We start from the raw sequence: 19,601 nt of genomic DNA on the forward strand, positions 1-19,601 counted from the left end.
ACCCTGCACCCTCCACCCTCCACCCTGCACCCTCCACCCTCCACCCTCCAGTAGGCTCCAGTGTGTGTTGTCCCCCTCTGTGTGTCCACGTGTTCTCATCATTCAGCTCCTACTTATAGATAAGAACATGTGGTATTTGGTTTTCTGTTCCTGCATTAGTTTGCTGAGGATAGTGGCCTCCAGCTCTATCCATGTCCCTGCAAAGGACATGGCCTCATTTCTTTTTATAGCGTGTTTGAAATAATATTGGTGCTGGAATATCGTATCTTTATATCCTTTATTGAATATGCGTTCCAGAAGGAGGAGGAGAGAAAGAAGCCATCTATATACAGAGTCTTGGGATACACAGAAGGTAAGTTTATATGGAACTGTCATTATTTCTTCTGTAATTTACAAATGCAAAGTCAGTCTCTTTTGCAGTTAGCAATCTTATATTTTATTGTCCTTTCAGTAACCTGACCATGCAGTTGCCTGTAATTTAAATATCAGCTATTTGGAGAAAGTTATTTTCTGAACTATTCTATTTTTAATACCCTTTGAAACTAAGTTTTTTATATGAATATAAATAAAGGAGCAATTACCCTGGCGTAATAACAGTCAGCACTATGCCTTCCCTAAATCTTTGTTCCTTTTCTAGGGCTGCTGTGACAAATTACCAAAACTGGGTGGCTTAAAACATTATGGAAGAAATCTATTCTTCCGTAATTCTGGAGGGTTGAAGTACGAAAAACAGTGTCAGAAGGACTGGTTTCTTCGTGGGATGAGAATCCATCCCATGCTTCTGTCCAGCTGCTAGTGGGGCTGTGGATCCTTGGCTGGTAGACCAGTTGCTCCAATCTCTGCCCCTCTCATCACTGTTCTCACCTGTGTGTTTGTGTCTGCCTTCCTTCTTTTCTTATGAAGACCCCAGTCATCTTGGACTTAAAGGCCCACCCTTCTCCAGCACAGTGTTGTTGGAGCTTAGCTAATTACAAGGATCCTATTTTCAAATGAGGTCACATTATGAGGTTCTGAGGAGGACATGAATTTGCCAGGAGAGGACATAGTATTTTCATGTCATAAGGTTATTGTGATGGTTAAATTGCATAAAAGAACCAGAAATATAGCAAGCATATAGAAGAGCATAATGATATTCATTATTATTATCTTTGGAGTGAAGTTATTAATTAGTATGCACTTACATTATACAGCCAAATAACTTTTTTATTTCCTTATGGGCTGCAGGAGTTTGATGAGCTGTGAAAGTTTCTTCCTTATTCTGCCTTGCTCCTGCCCCTGGTTGTTTAACTAAAAGACTAGAAACTTCCTTCTGGGTTTGCAGATGAGAGGAATATGTATTTTCATGATCATTATTCCCACTATACTTCAAATCTCTTTCTTTAACACATAGCATCCTGTTTATGAAAATCCACAAAAAAAGTTGCTATGGATTGAACATTTGTGTCTTCCGAAAAATCATATGTTGAAATCCTTACCCCCAATGTGATGATATTAGGAGGTGGAGACTTTGGGATGTAATTAGATCATCAGAGTGGAATCTTCACAAATGGGATTAGTGCCTTTTTAAGGACAGAAGTGCTTGCTTCCTCTTTCTGTTCTTTGCAATGTGAGGATACTGAGAAGACAGTTGTCTGCAAACCAAGAAACAGGCCCTCAGGCCCTTACCAGACTCTCTCTTTTTTTTTTTTTTTTGCTCAAGTTAGGAGGCTATTTTCTTAATCTTGGACTTCCCAGCCTCCAGAACTGTGAGGAGTAAGTGTTTGTGGTTTAAGCAGCCCAGTCTACGGTATTTTGTTACAGCAGCCCAAACTAAGATAAAAATTTTCCCAAATCCTATCCAAAAGTATATACATTTCTTTTCATTTTAATTATTTGCAATTGAATTCTAGATGGCCAAAAGCCAAGTGCTAAAACGTTCTGACAGTCCAACATGTGTTCATCAGACGCCTTCATAATTTATCAGTTTAACTTTTTTTTTTAATTAAATAGTTACTTTTGCAAAAATATTCTTTTGTTTGTTGGCAAAAACATGGATTGCTTCTTGATGCCAACTGTAGAATCAAGAAACCTTGCTTTGTTTCATCAGCCACTTCAGCAAGCAATAAATTGGTGCTCTGTCATATACAATTTTGGGATTCCCTTCTTCATCCTTAGCACTCCGTCTACTCATGCCAATCCAGTCACATTTATTGTTGTGAATTTGGGGAATGAAAAGGAGCTTTGCAACTGTCTATATTAGGTATCCAACTTTTTCAGGCTTTTGTAGAATAATATTTTGAAGGATTACTAAAGAGTTAATAGGTCGGACTGTCAAAAAAGACATTAGAACTCTTCATTCTCTTTTTTAAAGGACAACCTGTATAAGTAATCATGGCACTTGAATTTTCATTTTGCTTTCCTCCTAAAAACACTAAGATCTGGCTGGGCATGGTGGCTCATGCTTGTAATCCCAGCACTTTGGGAGGCTCAGGCTGGCAGATCGTCTGAGGTCAGGAGTTCGAAACCACCCTGGCCAACATGGCAAAACTCCATCTCTATTAAAAATACAAAAATTAGCTGGGTGTGATGGTGCATGCCTGTAATCCCGGCTACTCGGGAGGCTGAGGCAGGAGAATTGTTTGAACCTGGGAGGTGGAGGTTGCAGTGAGCCGAAATTGTGCTACTGCACTCCAGCTTGGGCAACAGAGAGAGACTCTGACTCAGAAAACAAAAACAAAAACAAAAAAAAAAACAACACTGAGGTCAATCTAAATTTTTAAATTACTCATCAAAAGATCTTTCTGTAGTCTCTTTTGTCTCTCAATTTGTCTTTCTTTTTTCACACCTGCATAGTTTCTGTTACATACATACATATGTGATCAAAGTGACTTGATTACAGTAGAGAAGATTAATGATTATACAATATCATCTTGAAAGTGAATGTCAGTTTGTTGTTAACTTTTTATATGTTAAGTTGCTTATTTTTTGAAGTTCAGACACTGTTAGAATTTCCATATAAAACTGATAATAATTGTTCTTATCAAAATAGCTTAACATTGGGAGAGGGGGGTTCTACATTGAAAGAGGTAATTCATAGCACAATACAGCAAGTATTAATCTAGACTAGGTTTCTGTTCCATCTCAGTCAAGAATGTGATTTCTAACAGAAGTTCAATACAGTGAGAAGAATGTTTTATCAAATTAATTATAATGGAAATTTGTCCCATATCATGCCTGCATTTCTGAGAGGTATGTTTGGAATGTCTTCATTAGTTGTTGAAATGCAGTGAATTATTGACATTCTCTGATGTTTGTCTTTCTAGGCACCCAAGAACTATAGAAGTCCCATCTCTGCCAGTCAACCTACCAATCAATCCATGGATGATACAAGAGAGGATATTTATGTCAACTATCCAACCTTCTCTCGTAGACCAAAGACTAGAGTTTAAGCTTATTCTTGACATGAGTGCATTAGTAATGACTCGTATGTACTCATGCATGGATTGTTATGCAATTATTTTCCACTACCCATGGTCTACCTTAGATACTACTTGTCTCAATTGAGTTCATTTGGTAGGAAACATACTTCATTACCTAAAAAACATTTTTCATGGAACTGTTTCAGAAAACCTGACGCCAACTTGTTTATATACCAAAAACTTACTGAATCATGTAACAGAATGATCCAGGGGAGATTAAGCTTTGGGCAAGGACTATTTACCAGGGCTTAAATGTGTCTAGAATTAAGTATGGGCATAAACTGGCTTCTGAATCCCTTTCCACAGTGTTGGATCTATTTCCCTGGTCTTGGCCTCACTCTCATGCAGGTTTTCCTCTTGTGTTGGCAAGATGGCTGCCAACTCTTGGCAATTCATACATCCTTGTTTCTGTCTGGTAGAGAGTTTGCTTCTCTAATAGAACCAACACATTTGGTTACTTTTTCATTGTTAAATAGGCATCATGATCAGAAAGGATGGAATGGCTTAAGAAAACTAAGGGCTCACTTCTAGAGCTGAGAGCAGAGTCAAAGCACAATACTAGGCAATTCAGAGCATGGTTAGAAGAGGGAACGGGAGTCTCAAAGCTGGGGAGTTTACCAACAAATATTGACTGCAGTGACTAACCAAGACATTCTTGGTTAACTAAAAAGTGAAATATGGGATGGAATCTAGAAATGGGGTATCTCTCTCCATACTTCTAGAATCGGCGCTATCAGCATAGTCCAGAAGAGTACCTGGCAATAGAAGAAATGAATAATCAAGAGGAAGATAAATATGAGAGGGCAATCCCTTGCTATTCTCATATATATTTATCTCTCATTCTGTATAGAATTCTTGCCACCATCCCAGGTCTAGCCGTAGGAGCAAATGTAGTAGATAGTCCAATAATAAATAACTTAATGTTTTGGACATTGTTTTTCTTTTCTACTTTTGAGAATTATTTTTAATATGTAAATTCTCTCAAAAGGGTCAGGCACCTAGTTGTTATTTTTTAATGATTATGTGAAACTTGAATATAATATACCACTAAAAGTGACAGCTGGAAGTGGTGGCATAGGATGATAGGGTAGAAATTTGAGAGGGAAAAAAGAAATTGGGAGGGTACAGGCAACAGGAGAAAGGAATCAAACCACAGAAAAAGACAAAGGGAAACTTCTGCTTCACAATTTGGACAAAGACAGCCCTAATGACTTCACCAACAGTCAAAGCAATTAGAGGCCATACCTGATATTGTTTGCATTCTAGATGTAGGCAAACAATGAAAAGTATTTGCCAAACTGAATAAAACTGTCATGGTTACCTTGAAAGGACATTGTCATTATTAAATATAGTGATCATTCATGTCTAAAAGATTCATTATTTGTCTCTAAAGATTTCTAAAGACCACCATCTAGAGAAGATTCATTATGAAGACTGTATTTAAATATCAAAGTTGTGGACTTCATGATAATCTTAAATGAAGCAAATCCAAATTCTCCTGTTGCCTAGACAGATTCTAAGATGTAATTTACACTTTTAAGCTAATTAGTGAGTATTTTATGATTTTAGCCTTAAACACCATGTATGCCAAATAGTGCAATTATTTTGTGAATTACAGAAATGGTAAGTGCCCACATTTCTGTGAATTATAAAATTTGTGAGGTTTTTTAAAACCCTTTTCAGGAGTGAAAAAATTAAAATGACCATTTCCTAGTTGTACTTAAGTAAATGCAAGAAGAGTAAACTCTCATTTTTATTATGTTTGCATAAATATCTTTTCATACCTGGATTCATGAAATATTTCCACAAATATATTAGTGTAACAAACTTGAAAGATAGTTTACAAGAAAACCCTCTACTATCAGATCAATCAAAGATTCCATGAGAGAATTTATTGGTTTGCATGGTGAAGCAAGCTTAGCATCAATTAAAAGGTAAATAATTGCTTTTCTGAATGGTGAAGACAATCAAGATATTACTTTGTGGAAAACTCCAATAACCAAATTCTCAATGATTAGCGTATGTGATCAGGAAAACATTTTTACAATTGTAGTATGGGGAAATATAAATCCAATTTTAAGAGAGAAAATAATGACCGGGTGTGGAAGGGAGAGTACAGTCAGGTACCATTGTCATGGTGGTTTTTACTGGGAACTTCGTGGAAGACGTTTGTAGCACACCACTGAAGTGTTGCAAAGCGTCCAGAACATTTGGAACTTGTCTCTTTTTCCTTGCGTGTTTTCGTGTTTTTGGTCTCTCATTCAAAATATTGATGAGAACTATTTACTCTGTCATTTCTTCTCTATATATTCTTCCTCTACAGAGTGTAGGATTTTTTTCAGGAATTTGGAGCCATCCTAAGTTCTCCCCAAAATTTTCTGACCTCCTCTGATGCTCCTGTTATACCCTCAGGGTTAATGCTTGTGAAATTCCATTCATTCATTTCTTTCCCTGGACATCTTTACTTACCGAAGCACTTTCATTGTAATCTTTTTAACATCATCCCTAATTCGTGATAGTTTTGGAACTCTCCGTAGTATATGTTTCGCTGCCTCTACTGTTTTGCACCTATGATTCTGATTGTTACTAAGAAATCAGATCAAAACAGATCCACAGAATAAAAGATCAATTCCAGTAAATTATGTTATAAATACAGATATTTTTTACAAGTTGCTGCTTTGGAAGCAAAATACTTCTTAAGTTTTATATATGTATACACATGTATATAATTTATATTGATGGATAATACAACATTAAATAAGAATCTATGCTTCCTTCGAATGCCATTAACATTTACATTAAAGTAACCAATTAAAGGAAATTACTTTGTGATAATAAGGTAGGTAGATTTGTTAAATGTCATTGTGGAGTACCCAGTTTTGTCAGGGAAAGAACACATCTTATTGAACTTTGATGACTATGAATTGACTATATTATTATAAGAGATACCTTCAAACTTTATTTTAAAAACTTTATGTAGAATATGTTGAGAAAATAAAATAGAAATTTCATTTACCCCGATCATACTTAAAATGGGAGGCAGGTAGCTGAGGATATAATTTTTAATTAGTAAAAACTCAAATTTATGTTTTAAGTAATTTAGTTTATTACTAGAATACTATATATATAAACTTAAAATACATGGGTTATCAATTTAAAAGACAAATAAAAATACTTTTAGTAGGCATTCTTTTATTGTGAGCATCCAAGTTTTATTGGTTTATACAGAATGGCATTAAGTAAAAATTACAGTTGTATGACAGTAATTTTCTAAATTGGGAGAGTCCGTGTTGTCATTAGAGATCACTGTGACCAAATTGCTTCTCCTTGATTTATAATGATATACTGTATTTTGTACTGCTTATATGAAGTTTCAGCAAGATTGACGGTATTATAAAGATGCTTATAAAGTGCAAGTGGAGATGCTAAATTGTGAGTACAAAGAGGTTTCTTTTCACAACAGTGATAAGAAAATATCTTTAAAAAAACATAAAACAACATAAACATGTCACCATTAGTTTAGCTACTATTAAAATGTAACATCTAGGAAGTATTGACCTTCACCTTCAGACTTCTGTATAAGTTAGTATATTTTTTCACTGATCTGTTCATTAGAATTCTTCCAGCCAAGACTCTGGGCTCTTAAAGCATTTATCTGAAAACGAAAAACAAGTTTATTTTTTAAAAAGCTTCTCTATTTCTAGTGATTCAATAGGTAGAAAAACAGCTTCTAGAATTAACTGCAATGCTTTCTATGGAAATTTTATAAATCCTCAAGGTCGGTTTACATATATTTTTCCAGATTCAAAGCACTAACTATGTTGTAAGATGTTGTAAGAAAAGGTCTGTTTGGAAGTATGGGTGATAAATGCATGGGATAATTCTGGTTTATTTCCTGTTATCCTTGTTAGAATAAGTTATATGGTCAACCTGTCTAGAACACTTTTTCCAGTGTTAGTGTATACTTTTGAATTTTTGGTTCTTGTAGTGTATAGAAATATTTTCCTAAATGTACTGTATTCTGTTGTTTTGAATGAATAAAACACAATGTTTCACGATCGCTAGCTTCATTTGCCATCAAGAAATAGCAGGGAAAATTTTGTACAGAATAAAATTAACGTGATGAATTACATGCAGAAAAAATTCAAATCAATGATGCATTGTAACTTTTAGCTCAATGCAATATTCCTCTTATTATTATTATTATTATTATTATTATTATTATTATTATTTTGAGACGGAGTTTCGCTCTTGTTGCCCAGACTGGAGTGCAATGGTGCGATCATGGCTCACCACAACCTCCGCCTCCCGGATTCAAGTGATTCTCCCGCCTCAGCTTCCTGAGTAGCTGGGATTACAGGCATGTGCCACCACGCCTGGCTAATTTTTTATTTTTAGTAGAGACGGGGTTTCCCCATGATGGTCAGGCTGGTCTTGAATGCTGGACCTCAGGTGATCTGCCCATCTCGGCCTCCCAAAGAGCTGGGATTACAGGCGTGAGCCACCGCACCTGGCCTTGTTTTTTGTATTTTGTAAGTTCATGTAGTGAAAAAGGTCAAAGGGCTGTACAGTTTTTTTTTTTTTTTCCCAAAACATAGAAGTCCCTTGCCCTTCCTCATTTTCGTTACCTTGAGACAACAGATTTTGCTACTTCTAACTCATTATTTTATTTATGTTCACTTTTCTGAATAGCATGCTTGTGACACTAATACATTTTTTCAATTTTAGACATTCATGATTTATTTATGTCTTCCTCTCCCCAAACTCACCACATAGAATACTCTTCTCATGTCTCTTTCAGAAATACTTGTATTAAAGTATGATTATATCAATATTTGCTGTTTATTTCTTATGACCTTGACAGTACTCTTAAACCACATGGTAAAAATGATTTTGCTTTCCTTCCTGCATGACTTTTTTCCACTAGCGCTAACAATTGTCATTTTGGGGACTTACTTTTTCTGTATTTACTATAAGTTGATCTGGAACTCCTCTGTGATGCAGCAGGAATTCTAGCAATTTCAACTTCCCGAGAAAGACTCCATTAGAAGCTTGACGTGGAGCTATAAGGAGAGTCACACAATTGCCATCCTGGTGTCTCCCTTCATCCAGAAAAAGAAGAGGGAGGACTATATGAAATCTAGAATCCACTCTAAAAAATTTTCCAGAACAAAAGGACATGCATTTCCACATTGTAAACGTTTAACAAGTGCCCATAACAAGGGAATAATAAGTCTATTATGTTTGTTTTTGTGTCTGTAAAAGTTGGGGTATGGTTGTAAGCATGAAAACAGATACTGATTGTTGAAGGAAAAAAAAAATACGAGGTCAGGAGTTCGAGACCAGCTTGGCCAATATGGTGAAACCCTGTCTTACTAAAAATAGAAAAATTAGCCGGGCTTGGTGGTGGGCGCCTGTAGTCCCAGCTACTTGGGAGGCTGAGGCAGAAGAATCGCTTGAACCCGGGAGGCGGAGGTCGCAGTGAGCCGAGACTGCGCCACTGCACTCCAGCCTGGGTGACAGAGCGAGACTCCGTCTCAAAAAAAAAAAAAAAAAAGGTTAAGCATTTGAAGATGGGTTGGCTCATAGAATTCCCAGGACACCCGATGGAGTAGGCTTGCAAAATAGAACGTGTGTCAACTCCAGTGGGAAACGAGGCCGGAAGCACAACTAACAATTTGGGCTTCAATACCCTCCCTAGAACACGCTGCAGCGAACCTGAGCAGCATCAATCCCCCATGCCCGGATGAGTCCTGAGCCCCCATTTTTATTCACTTACTTGTTCCAAAATCAGGGTCTCTTAAATATATCTGGGAGGCAGCAGCTGGTATCTCCCCCTTCAGCTTCCATAGTGGCAGCTAGGGTACAACTTACTTTCCAAACAGAACACACTGTGACATTCCCTCCAAGCTCGCTGAAGGACTCGAACCGACAAGTGTCCCTACTTGACTAGATGATAGTTTTCTTAAAGGCAGGGTTTAATGTACCCTTTTGTAAATGTTTCAAGGCCCTATCTAATACCTGAGTTTATTCCAGATGTATCTAAATATATCTGAGGTTCTTTTAAAATGGTGAAAAAACAAAAACAGTATCTATATCAATATTCTCAATTGGCAGTATTGCAATAATGGCCAATAGTTCATTTTTAATAACACTATTGACATTGCATTTGGATATCAGGGTTTACTAATCATCCGCATGTATATGTTGCATATTTTTCTAGACTTTAACTTTATTCAAATCTATTGATTTTTAAACCTGCAACTTATGTGTAGACACAGGTATACCTTTACAAAAACTATCAAATTTTTTGGTAACATACTACCTCCAAAATTTCAAGTAAGAAGTTGCTTTTTGTCCATTTTTAAATGGAAATCTGTTAATCAAAATGCCACAAAATTATACAGTGTTTCATTTGACCTATGGAAACCAATATAATTACAGGAAGAAAGCAGAGTCAATCTTCTACCTGTGGTCAAATAAGTGGAGGCCCTTTCTAGACTAAGTTCTCATGCATTTAAAATACCAAGCATGAGTTCTCCAAATTCCTGAAAAGGAAGTCTTGTGTTGTATTGCCAAGCCAAATTTGTAAGACATAAAAATAAAACTTGAGAAGAAGCTATGATTAACTTACTTTCTTCATTCTTCAAAATTTACATAATCTCAGCTGATTTTATATTTTTATAAAATGCATTCTTAAGATATATCCTTACTCAATCATGTATTCATTACATCCTTTATGCCAGGTATCCAAAAGTACTCACAGTGACTAAGACCATTATTCCTTGATCAGCTGCATGAGTAAGACTTTGAGCTCTCCAATATACTCTCGGTGGTACTAAGTTTTCTGAGTAACAGCTTTGGATGTGGCTTCAGTTGAGCTGATTTATCCCACACTTTATTTTTATCACATAGTGGCCCTCAGAAGCAAATTTCGATTTCTTTTTAGTTCACATAAAAATGTACAATGAAATGTAATGGCTCAGTAGCTTCTAGAGATATAGATTACCCTTCTAAACTTTCTATAATTTTGCATGTCTATTTGATAATTCTTTCAATGGCTAAGAAATAGCAGCTATCTTTTATTTTTCTTTTTAAATATTTATTTGTTTGTTTGTTTGTTTATTTATTTATTTATTTTGAGATGGAGTCTCGCTCTGTTGCCCAGGCTGGAGTGCAATGGTGTGATCTTGGCTCACTGCAGCCTCTGCCTCCCAGGTTCAAGCAATTCTCCTGCCTCCGCCTCCTGAGTAATTGGGACTACAGGCATCTGCCACCACGCCCAGCTAATTTTTGTATTTTTGGCAGAGACAAGGTTTCACCATGTTGGCCAGGATGGTCTTGATCTCCTTACCTCGTGATTCACCCGCCTCGGCCTCCCAAGGTGCTGGGATTGCAGGCGCGAGTCACCGGGCCCGGCCTTGAATAGCCATCTTTTATAAAGTTGAGTTATTGACAAAAATATGTTTTACTATGTGCTATAATTTTTAAGGCAATTTCTTATATGCTTTCTTTTTTTTAACAACAATTCCAAGATGGTGGCAAGATAAATGTTATTATCCTGATTGACAATTGAGGAAAACTAGATCAGGAGAAACTGTGTGCCAAATCGTCCTACGGCGGTTTAAGATAGGAATTGTAATTCTCAGAATCTCTTTTTCTTTATGGTTCTGAGTTAGAATTGGCTGCAATGGAATTTGCATGAGATACGGAAGGTGGATGTGAAACATTAGAAATTACTCTTTGTAGGTCATTTTAGTCAATATGGTGATGGGCAGATGGAGAGGGCCTGGCATATCTCAGCTTGTCCTTTCTCTACTGCATGTCTGGATCTTCCTGACTGACAGGGCTGCTATAGTCTTAGCTACTGCTGTAGGTTGGTTGCAGAATGGCAGAGGTAATGGCTGTCCAGTGGCAACAGCTCGCAGAGACCTCTTAGAAACTTCCCTTTCACATCCAAGTAACAAGATGCAAGGTCAGTGTGTTTACAAAAAGGAAAAGAAAAGTCTATTGGTTTTCTATATGCCAGAAATGAGCAATTCGGATTTGAAATTTAAAAAGCAATGATGCCATTTACCAGAGCACCAAAACCACTGAGGAACTTCTGTATACATTCAACCAAATGCACACAGAATCTGGATGCTTTATATCCGTTACTGTGCTCTGCTCACGAGTTTAGGACTTTTTTGGATAGATCCTTTGGAGTTTTCACACAGATAATCATGTCTTCTGTGAATAAAGATACTTACTTTTTTTTTTTTTTTTTCAATCTTTATACCTTTTATTTCTTTACCTTGTCTTTATTGTAGTAGCTTGGACTTCCAGGAATAGAAGTGACAAGATAACGCATTCCTGCTTTGTTTCTGCAGGAGAAGCACCCACTTTTTCGATGTTAAGTACGATGTTAGCTGTGGGTGTTTTGTAGATGTTCTTGAACATCAAGTTGAAGAGCTCTCTATTTTTAGTTTGCTAAGCGTTTTTTTTTTTTTTTTTTTAAGTTATGAATAGATGTTGGATTTTGTCAAATGCCATTTCTGCCTCTCAATGAATACAAGCATATGATTTTTCTTCTCTACATTGTTGATGTGGTGAATTACTGAATTTTTTAACGTTGAACCAGGCTTGTATAACTATACCAAATCCTGCTTAATCGTGGTCTATAATTATTTTTACACAGTACTGAATTTATGTTATTAATATTTTGTTGAGGATTTTTTCATCTAAGTTTATAAAAGATATTTATCTGTAGTTGTTTTTGAAATGTTTTTATTTGGCTTTAATATTAGATAATGCTGACCTCATAAAATGAGTTAGGAAGTGTTCCTTCTGCTTCTATTTTCCGGAAGACATCGTGAAGATTTGATATTATTTCTTTCTAAAATATTTGGTAGCATTATACAATTTTTTGGAATGTTATCTGTTATAGATGCAATTTCTTTAATAGATACAGGACTATTCCATGTTTCTATTTCTCCTTGTATAAATTTTGGTAGTTTTTGTTTTTTAAGGAGTTGGTTCGTTTCATCTAAGTTATCAAATTTGTTGTCACAGAGTTGTTCCTATATTCTCTTACTACACTTTGACACATATGGCATCAGTAATGAGGACCCCTTTTTCATTTCTGAAATCATCCAAGAAAACCTAACGATTCTGAAAGTATATATACTAACAAGAGTTTGAAAATACATGAGACAAAAACTATTTGTGTATTTTCTCATTTTACTTGGTTAGCCTTGCTTGAACTTATGAATTTTTTTTTATCGTTTCAAACAATTGGCTTTTGGTTTCATTGGTTTTTCTTTAGTTTGTGTTTGTTTTTGACGTCCTTGATTTCTGCTCTAATTTGTATTTCCTTTCATCTGCTTGCTTTAGATTTACGTTCATCTTCTTTGGTTTCTTAAGATGGAAGCCTAGATTATTGATTTTATATGTTGTTTTCTTTTCCAATAGTGGCACTTAATGCTATAAATTTCACTTTGTTCCACAAGTCTTGGTAAGCTCTATTTTTATTTTCATTTAGTCCAAAATATTTTAAAATTTCTTTTGATATTTCTTCTTTGAGCCATGAATTATTTACAATGTGTTGTTTAATCTCTATATATTTTGGGATTTTTCTACTTTATATCTCTTACAGATTTCTAACTTAATTTCATCATGTTTTAAAAACATTCTTTGTATAATTTCTATTCTTTTAAATTTTTTCAGGTGTATTTTATGGCCCAGAATATGGTCTATCTTGCAGAATGTTTCATGTGATCTTAAGAAGAATGTTCGTTCTGTTGTTGAGGGTCATATTCTACAAATGTCCATTAAATCAAATTGATTGATAGCACTGTTCATATCATCTGTATCCTTTCTGATTTTCCCTCTTCTTGATCTATCACATACTGATAGATCAAGTGATCAAGTCTTGTTAAAGACTGCAAGTATAATAGTGGATTTTTCTATTTCTCCTTGCAGTTTTGTTAGTTTTTGTCTCATGTATCTTGATACTCTTGTTAGTACAAATACTTTCAGAATAGTTAGGTTTTCTTGGAGAATTTACCCCTTTACCACATGTAATGTCCCTTTCATTCTTGATAATCTTTCATGTTCTGTCTACTTTTTCTGAAATTAACACCACTTTCAGCTTTTTAAAAAATTAATATTAGCATCTCACATCTTTCTCTATCCTTTTAATTTTAAATTATCTAAATATTTATATTTAATGTGCCTTTCTTATAGACAATGTATAGTTGCATCCATTTGAAAATTCACTACTTCTTTTTTTTTACTACTAAATGTTATGGATATATAATAGTTGTATATATTTGGGGGATACATGTGATGTTTTGATACCTGCATACAATGTGTAATGATCATATTGGGTAATCGTGATATCTATCACTTCTAACATTCATCTTTTTTGTGTGTTTAAATCCACCACTTCTAATTGGTACATTTAGATTATTCAAATTTAAGTGATTATCGACATAGTTGGATTAATATCTACTATATTTGTAACTTTTCTATTCTTGCACTTGTTCTTTCTTTTTTATTCTCACTTCTTTTTCTGTGTTCTCTGATTTTAACTGGGGTTTTTATATGATTTAATTTTCTCTCTTGGCATATCTTTCATTGGTCAACCTAGGTTTCTCTCCTTTTCCCCTCTTTTTTTTGGTATTTATTTTATTTAGTGTTATCTGAGCTACCTGAGTTGGTGTCTGTCACTAATTTTGGCAAGTTCTCAGATTATTACTTCTAACATTCTTTTGCTCCATTCTTTCTTCTTCTCCAATTATCCAATAGTCTTGAATGTTCTGGGTTTTTCCCACTCTTTGAATTTTAGTTTGAAATTCAAAGTTAGAACTTCAAAGTCATTGATTCTTCCTTCAGGGGTTCCAAGTCAACTGATAATTGCATCAAAGATATCCTTCCTTTCTGTTACTATGTTTTTATTGCATTTCTTTTTTATTCCTTCTTAGTGTTTCCATCTTTCTTCTTACATTATCCATCTGTTGCCTATTTTTTTTATGAGAGCTCTTAACATATTAATGAGAAATTCCATGTCTGATAATTCTGACACATGTGTCATATCTCTGTATGGTTCCAATAATTGCTTTATCTCTTCAGACCATGACTTTTCTTGCCTTTTGACGTTCTTTGAATTTTTCTTTTTGAATTTTTTGTAACAAGCCAGATCTGGTGTGTTATGTAATAGGAACTGAGGTAAATAGGTCTTTAGCTTGCAGACTTACCTTAATCTGACTAGCTACTAGACTGTGTTTAAAGTCTGTTATAACCGTAGGTGCTAAACTTCTTCAAATGCCTCTAGTGTCTTTGTTTTGTTTGTTTATATGTTTTCCCCCTTCTTGACTTCAGGCTTCCCTAAGTGCGCCTCTTCGGAGAGACTTTCTGTCTTGCAACTCTTTCCTCTGCAATTCACTGTTATTCTACTGGAGCCCTGTTGGTGTAGTGCTAAGCTGTGGGAAAGGAGAGTGCTCTATAATCTTACAGGGAAATCTCAGTCTTTTAGTGGGTCTATGTCTGGGACATTCACAGAGCCTCTCCAGTGGTGTTGCTTGCTTATCCTCAACTCCCTTTCCTGGCTGCAGCATTCCCAGTGTATTTCTTTGAAGGCCTGCCCCCTGTTGACTGGTTATTTACCCTCTTTCCTTAAGTGGAACAAGGAGACTTCAGGCGCTGGGAGGAAGTTTGGGAATTGTGTTTGGCAGAGTCCTTTCCATCTTTGTTACCAAGAAGGTTCATGGCTTATTTCACAATGGATGTCCCTCTCCATCTGTTGCCAGAGCCACGAGGAGATTTCTCTTGGGTCCTCATAACAAGAACCTTCGAGTTTCCTACAGGAAAAGCCCTTGAATGTGTAGAGTGCCTCAAGAGCACAATCCCCATGGGTTTCTCGCTCACGCTAGTCCACAAACAGATGCCAGGAATTCACCCAACTTACCATATAAAGCCTTTACCATATAAAGGCTCATATGACTAGTTTATGACTCCAGTGCTTTGACTCCAGATAAATGGCTATTGGTTGCCGTATCTCTCTGGATGTATCTGTATCTTCAGATTTTGGGATGGCAGTTTGCTCAGGACCTTGGTTCTCTAATAGGTCTAAGAAAAGTCATTGATTTTCAGCTTTCCAGCTTTGTCTTGTTGTAAGCATGGCAGCAACATCTTCCATACTCTTAACATGATGGCACTGAAGGCAGAAGTCAATCTCCATGTATAAACATTTTCACACATATGTTTTGTTTTATCTTGGTCTCTGACCTGTCTCTTTGCCCTGACTTTCTGATACTACATGAGGGTTCCTGTTGCTGGACTCCATTCCATCTGACTTGCTCCCATCTAGGCTGCTCTTTGGCTCATCTTTATAAATCACATCCAGACGACAAAATACTTAAATGAAAATGAAGCACATATTTATTTTTTAAATAAATACGAAATAAAGTATAGACATCAATTTGAAGATGAGTAGGAGATCGTACTGAGTTTCCCTGTTTATGCTTGGATCAACATCAGGCCTTATACAAATATTCAAGGCCAGAGGCAAAAGGTAATAAGGAAAATTTGTATCACAAGCCACGAGGAGATAACATGTCAAGTCTGCGCGATTGGAAATAAACTAAAGATGAACTGCTGGGGGTGCTCACTCGTCACAGAGCTCAGTCTACAGCACCAGATTTATAAGCTTTTTTTGGGGGAAATTCTGTTAAAATAAAATGAAATATGAGTCACAGGGTGGTGTTTCACTCATATGTGTTCAATATTAATTCATTTTAAGGTTTAGCTGCACAAAAGGTAAATGAGAATTAGAAGACTCCGTGGTAAGAGAAGCCACAGAAGTAAAGCATTGTCAAGGGTTCTGTGTCTATATATTTAAATATTAGGCTTCTGAGAAAAAACACAACAGGAAGACAGATGAACACAACAGAGGGCAGAAGGTCTAGACGTCCTGAGGCCTTTTATGCAACATTTGTTAGTGGAATGTTTTTTAAGAATGTGTGAGAGAGTCATTTTAACGTGAAATAAAGACCTAAGTCTACAGACTTGCCTCATAGTTTGTTCACTCCATATGGTCATATGTAAATAGTGAAAAGCTTTTATAAATAGATCATTTAATAACTTCTTAAAGCTGAACCCCTTTTCTCTCTACATGTTAGTGGAGGTAGTGTTGAATATTTTCTATTAGTATAGATAAACAAATGAACAAACAAACCCACTACTGCCCAAAACAGGTTACTATCTTTCCCAGGTTAAGAAAAAGCTTAAATAACAACTAACCAGTAAGAGTCACATGGCATTTAAGCTTCAGGAAGAATATTGGGTCTAGATAGAAACAAAAAAGTCAAATGCGATCTCTTTTACTAAATAGTCAATGGTAATGATCTGAACTACATGAGAGATCATAGTGTTCTTATATATTAAAAATAACGTCCCAAGCCCCATCCATAAGCTTAAGTTAAACACATGGTTAAAAATACCATCAAAATGTTATCATTTACAAGGTGAAACACCATAATGTAACATCTCTTGGAGTAGAGTGTCTCTTAGATACCTATGTGTTTAACATCTCATTAAAGAGTTAGACACTACAAATGTCACATGAAGGATGGAGTTACACTTTGTTCATGAATTTAGAGAACATTTTGTACTATGTGTAACACTGATTTTACCTGAGATATCAATTGTCACCCCAAATCAGTCTAAGTTGTGCATAGTCTTAAAAATGCAATGAACATTATCTCCCATTAAATGCCTACTCATCCCACTTATAAATTCTAAACTTAAAACAATTCCATTTTAGTTACATTTCCTAGTCAGATCTCTTGATGATCCATGCATTTTAGAATTTAGAATGCCATCCGTTTTCACTATTGAGAAAAAGGGTCTTATATGAGGAATGAGAAGGAGGGAGGGAAGAGAAGAGAGCTGAGTAGAACATTTTAAATCTATTTCTTGTAACATTTTTCTTTAGATTATTCTGATGAGAGTGAAGTGACCAGTTACAGTGAGTAAAACGGGTTATTTCTGAGTAGTGGTTTTAATAATCTATTTTTGGGGGGGGAGCATGAATTTCTAGCTCTATATTTGGCTCTTTGCAATGTACTTAGATTTGTTAAAAACCATAAGCCTCAAAAACAGCAGGTTACCTAAAAACAGCAGGTTATCTATAACTTTTAATAGATATTGGAACAAGAAAGGAATTTCTTAAGTCAAATGGTACTCAAAGGACAGTCATTAAGCAAGATTAGACTGAGTATACCTACCTCGTGGCTTGAGGTGTATACTTCTTCTCTGGCTGGTGAGCCAAATCTAACAGAAGGGACCAAATCTTACCCACTTTTGAATTCCCAGTAATTAGAACATTCAACTCATGCTTTTAAGATTGAATTTTGGAGTAACATTTTCCCCCTTTGGCTTCCTCATAACCAAAGTTTGCAAATATTCGGAGAGTATTGAATATTTAGAATGGGTCTTTGTAATTCACACATGAATAGAAAGTAACAATGAGGCCGGGAGTGGTGGCTCATGCCTGTAATCCCAGCACTTTGGGAGGCCAAGGTGGGCGGATCACTTGAGGTCAGGAGTTTGAGACCAGCCTGGCTAACATGGTGAGACCCCGTCTCTACTAAAAATACAAAAATATTAGCTGGGCATGGTGGCACTTGCCTGTAGTCCTAGCTACTTGGGAGGCTGAAGCAGGAGAATCGCTTGAACCTGGAAGGTGGAAATTGCAGTAAGCCGAGATCGTGCCCCTGCACTCTAGCCTGGGGGAGACTGTCTCAAAAAAAAAAAAAAAAAAAAAAAAAAAAATGACAATGAGTGTGTATTTGTCTTGTATGCAAGTTTGTGTCAAGAGAGGAAAAAATAGAGGATATTTTAAAAATGAGGTTTTAAAAATGTATAGAACTCAAATAGCAACAGATACATTTGGAGTTATGTTAGATTTTGGTATCTAATAATTTTCTTTCTTTTTTTTTCTTTTAAAGAGACTTTAAAACATTTATACATTTCAAAAAACAGAGATAATTTTGGAGTTATGTTAGACTGTGTGTCTAATATATTTTGTGATTAAAATGCAGCCTATTTGTGGGGTGGGGTGGGGTGGCTGCTGGGGAAGAGAAAGAGGAGAAGGAGGAGGAGGAAGAAGGAAAGAGAAGTTCAGACATAGCTTTAAGAAAGGAATTCCAGGAGCTAGTGAGGATGGTCTCTCTTGCATTCCCTACTTCTATCCATTTTCATGACTCCTACAGAAAGCCATATATGCATTTGCTGTCGCAGCTCCACACTGACATTATGCGTATCAAATGGAATTAAAAGGAGTCAAGAGCAAAGATCAGGAGATGTTGCTTGTCGTCCACTCATGTGTTGGTGGTAGCAATTACTCAATAAGTAGTGATTAACTGGCTTTTTGCGATCAGATGAAATCAGCAGGCTAATATCCTAAAGATACCTACATACTAGTGTAATTCATACTTCCATGAATGTTTTGATATTCTATCCAGCTCTTACTCAAACATTTATTTTAATAATTCACCATAGGATGCTAAAATTAGATAAATCTTTTAAAAATATATTTTTTTTACTAAACTGGAAGTAAAAATAGTTGATGTTCTTTGTACATTACGAAAATAGCATAATTGCTATTGGGCTGTGCCTTGTGACATATATTTATTAAATACCTTCTTTGATGTTAGCTCTAAGCTTATATAAACCTTTACATTATTTCTAAAGACACTTTCCCAAGTAAATATAGTCTCTATGATTTTAATAGTGACAAAAAGGGAAAGAAAAATTCATCAAGTTCATACCACCAATTCGTTATGAAAATGTGTCACTGAAAATTCATATTCAGAATATGCTGTATTTCATTCAGTATTGACAAAGAATGGGTGATTTCATCGTCATTGGCACTCCAGAACATTTTTCAAACTTCTATTGCCTGCATAAAATGGAAAGGTCTCATACATTTTTCATTGCTTTCCTTAATTCATGAATTTGGCCAGACTTACCCACTGAAGGGCATTTTTTTTTTTTTTTTTTTTTGGAGACGGAGTCTCGCTCTGTTGCCCAGGCTGGAGTGCAGTGGCCGGATCTCAGCTCACTGCAAGCTCCACCTCCCGGGTTTACGCCATTCTCCTG

The 19,601-nt window shown here is 35.8% G+C and overlaps 1 protein-coding gene across 9 annotated transcripts in view; it reads left to right on the forward strand.

Annotated features, from left to right (window-relative positions):
- CD226 (CD226 molecule) overlaps positions 1-19,601 on the forward strand; it is a 128,947-nt gene that overhangs the window by 92,326 nt on the left and 17,020 nt on the right. For 7 of the 9 annotated variants that reach the window (XM_023224182.1, XM_023224180.1, XM_023224188.1 and 4 more), the window contains 2 exons: positions 298-352; positions 3,303-4,786. The exons of 1 other annotated variant lie outside the window; for it this stretch is intronic. In XM_023224182.1, coding sequence (XP_023079950.1) covers positions 298-352; positions 3,303-3,428 — 181 coding nt within the window. In that variant the 3' untranslated portion in view covers positions 3,429-4,786. Of the gene's footprint in view, positions 1-230; positions 353-3,302; positions 7,769-19,601 lie in introns of those variants that run through there. One more of the 9 variants, XM_023224186.1, reaches the window with a different exon arrangement.

This window comes from Piliocolobus tephrosceles, chromosome 18 (assembly GCF_002776525.5).
Source record: "Piliocolobus tephrosceles isolate RC106 chromosome 18, ASM277652v3, whole genome shotgun sequence".
In the NCBI taxonomy this organism is placed as follows: domain Eukaryota; kingdom Metazoa; phylum Chordata; class Mammalia; order Primates; family Cercopithecidae; genus Piliocolobus; species Piliocolobus tephrosceles.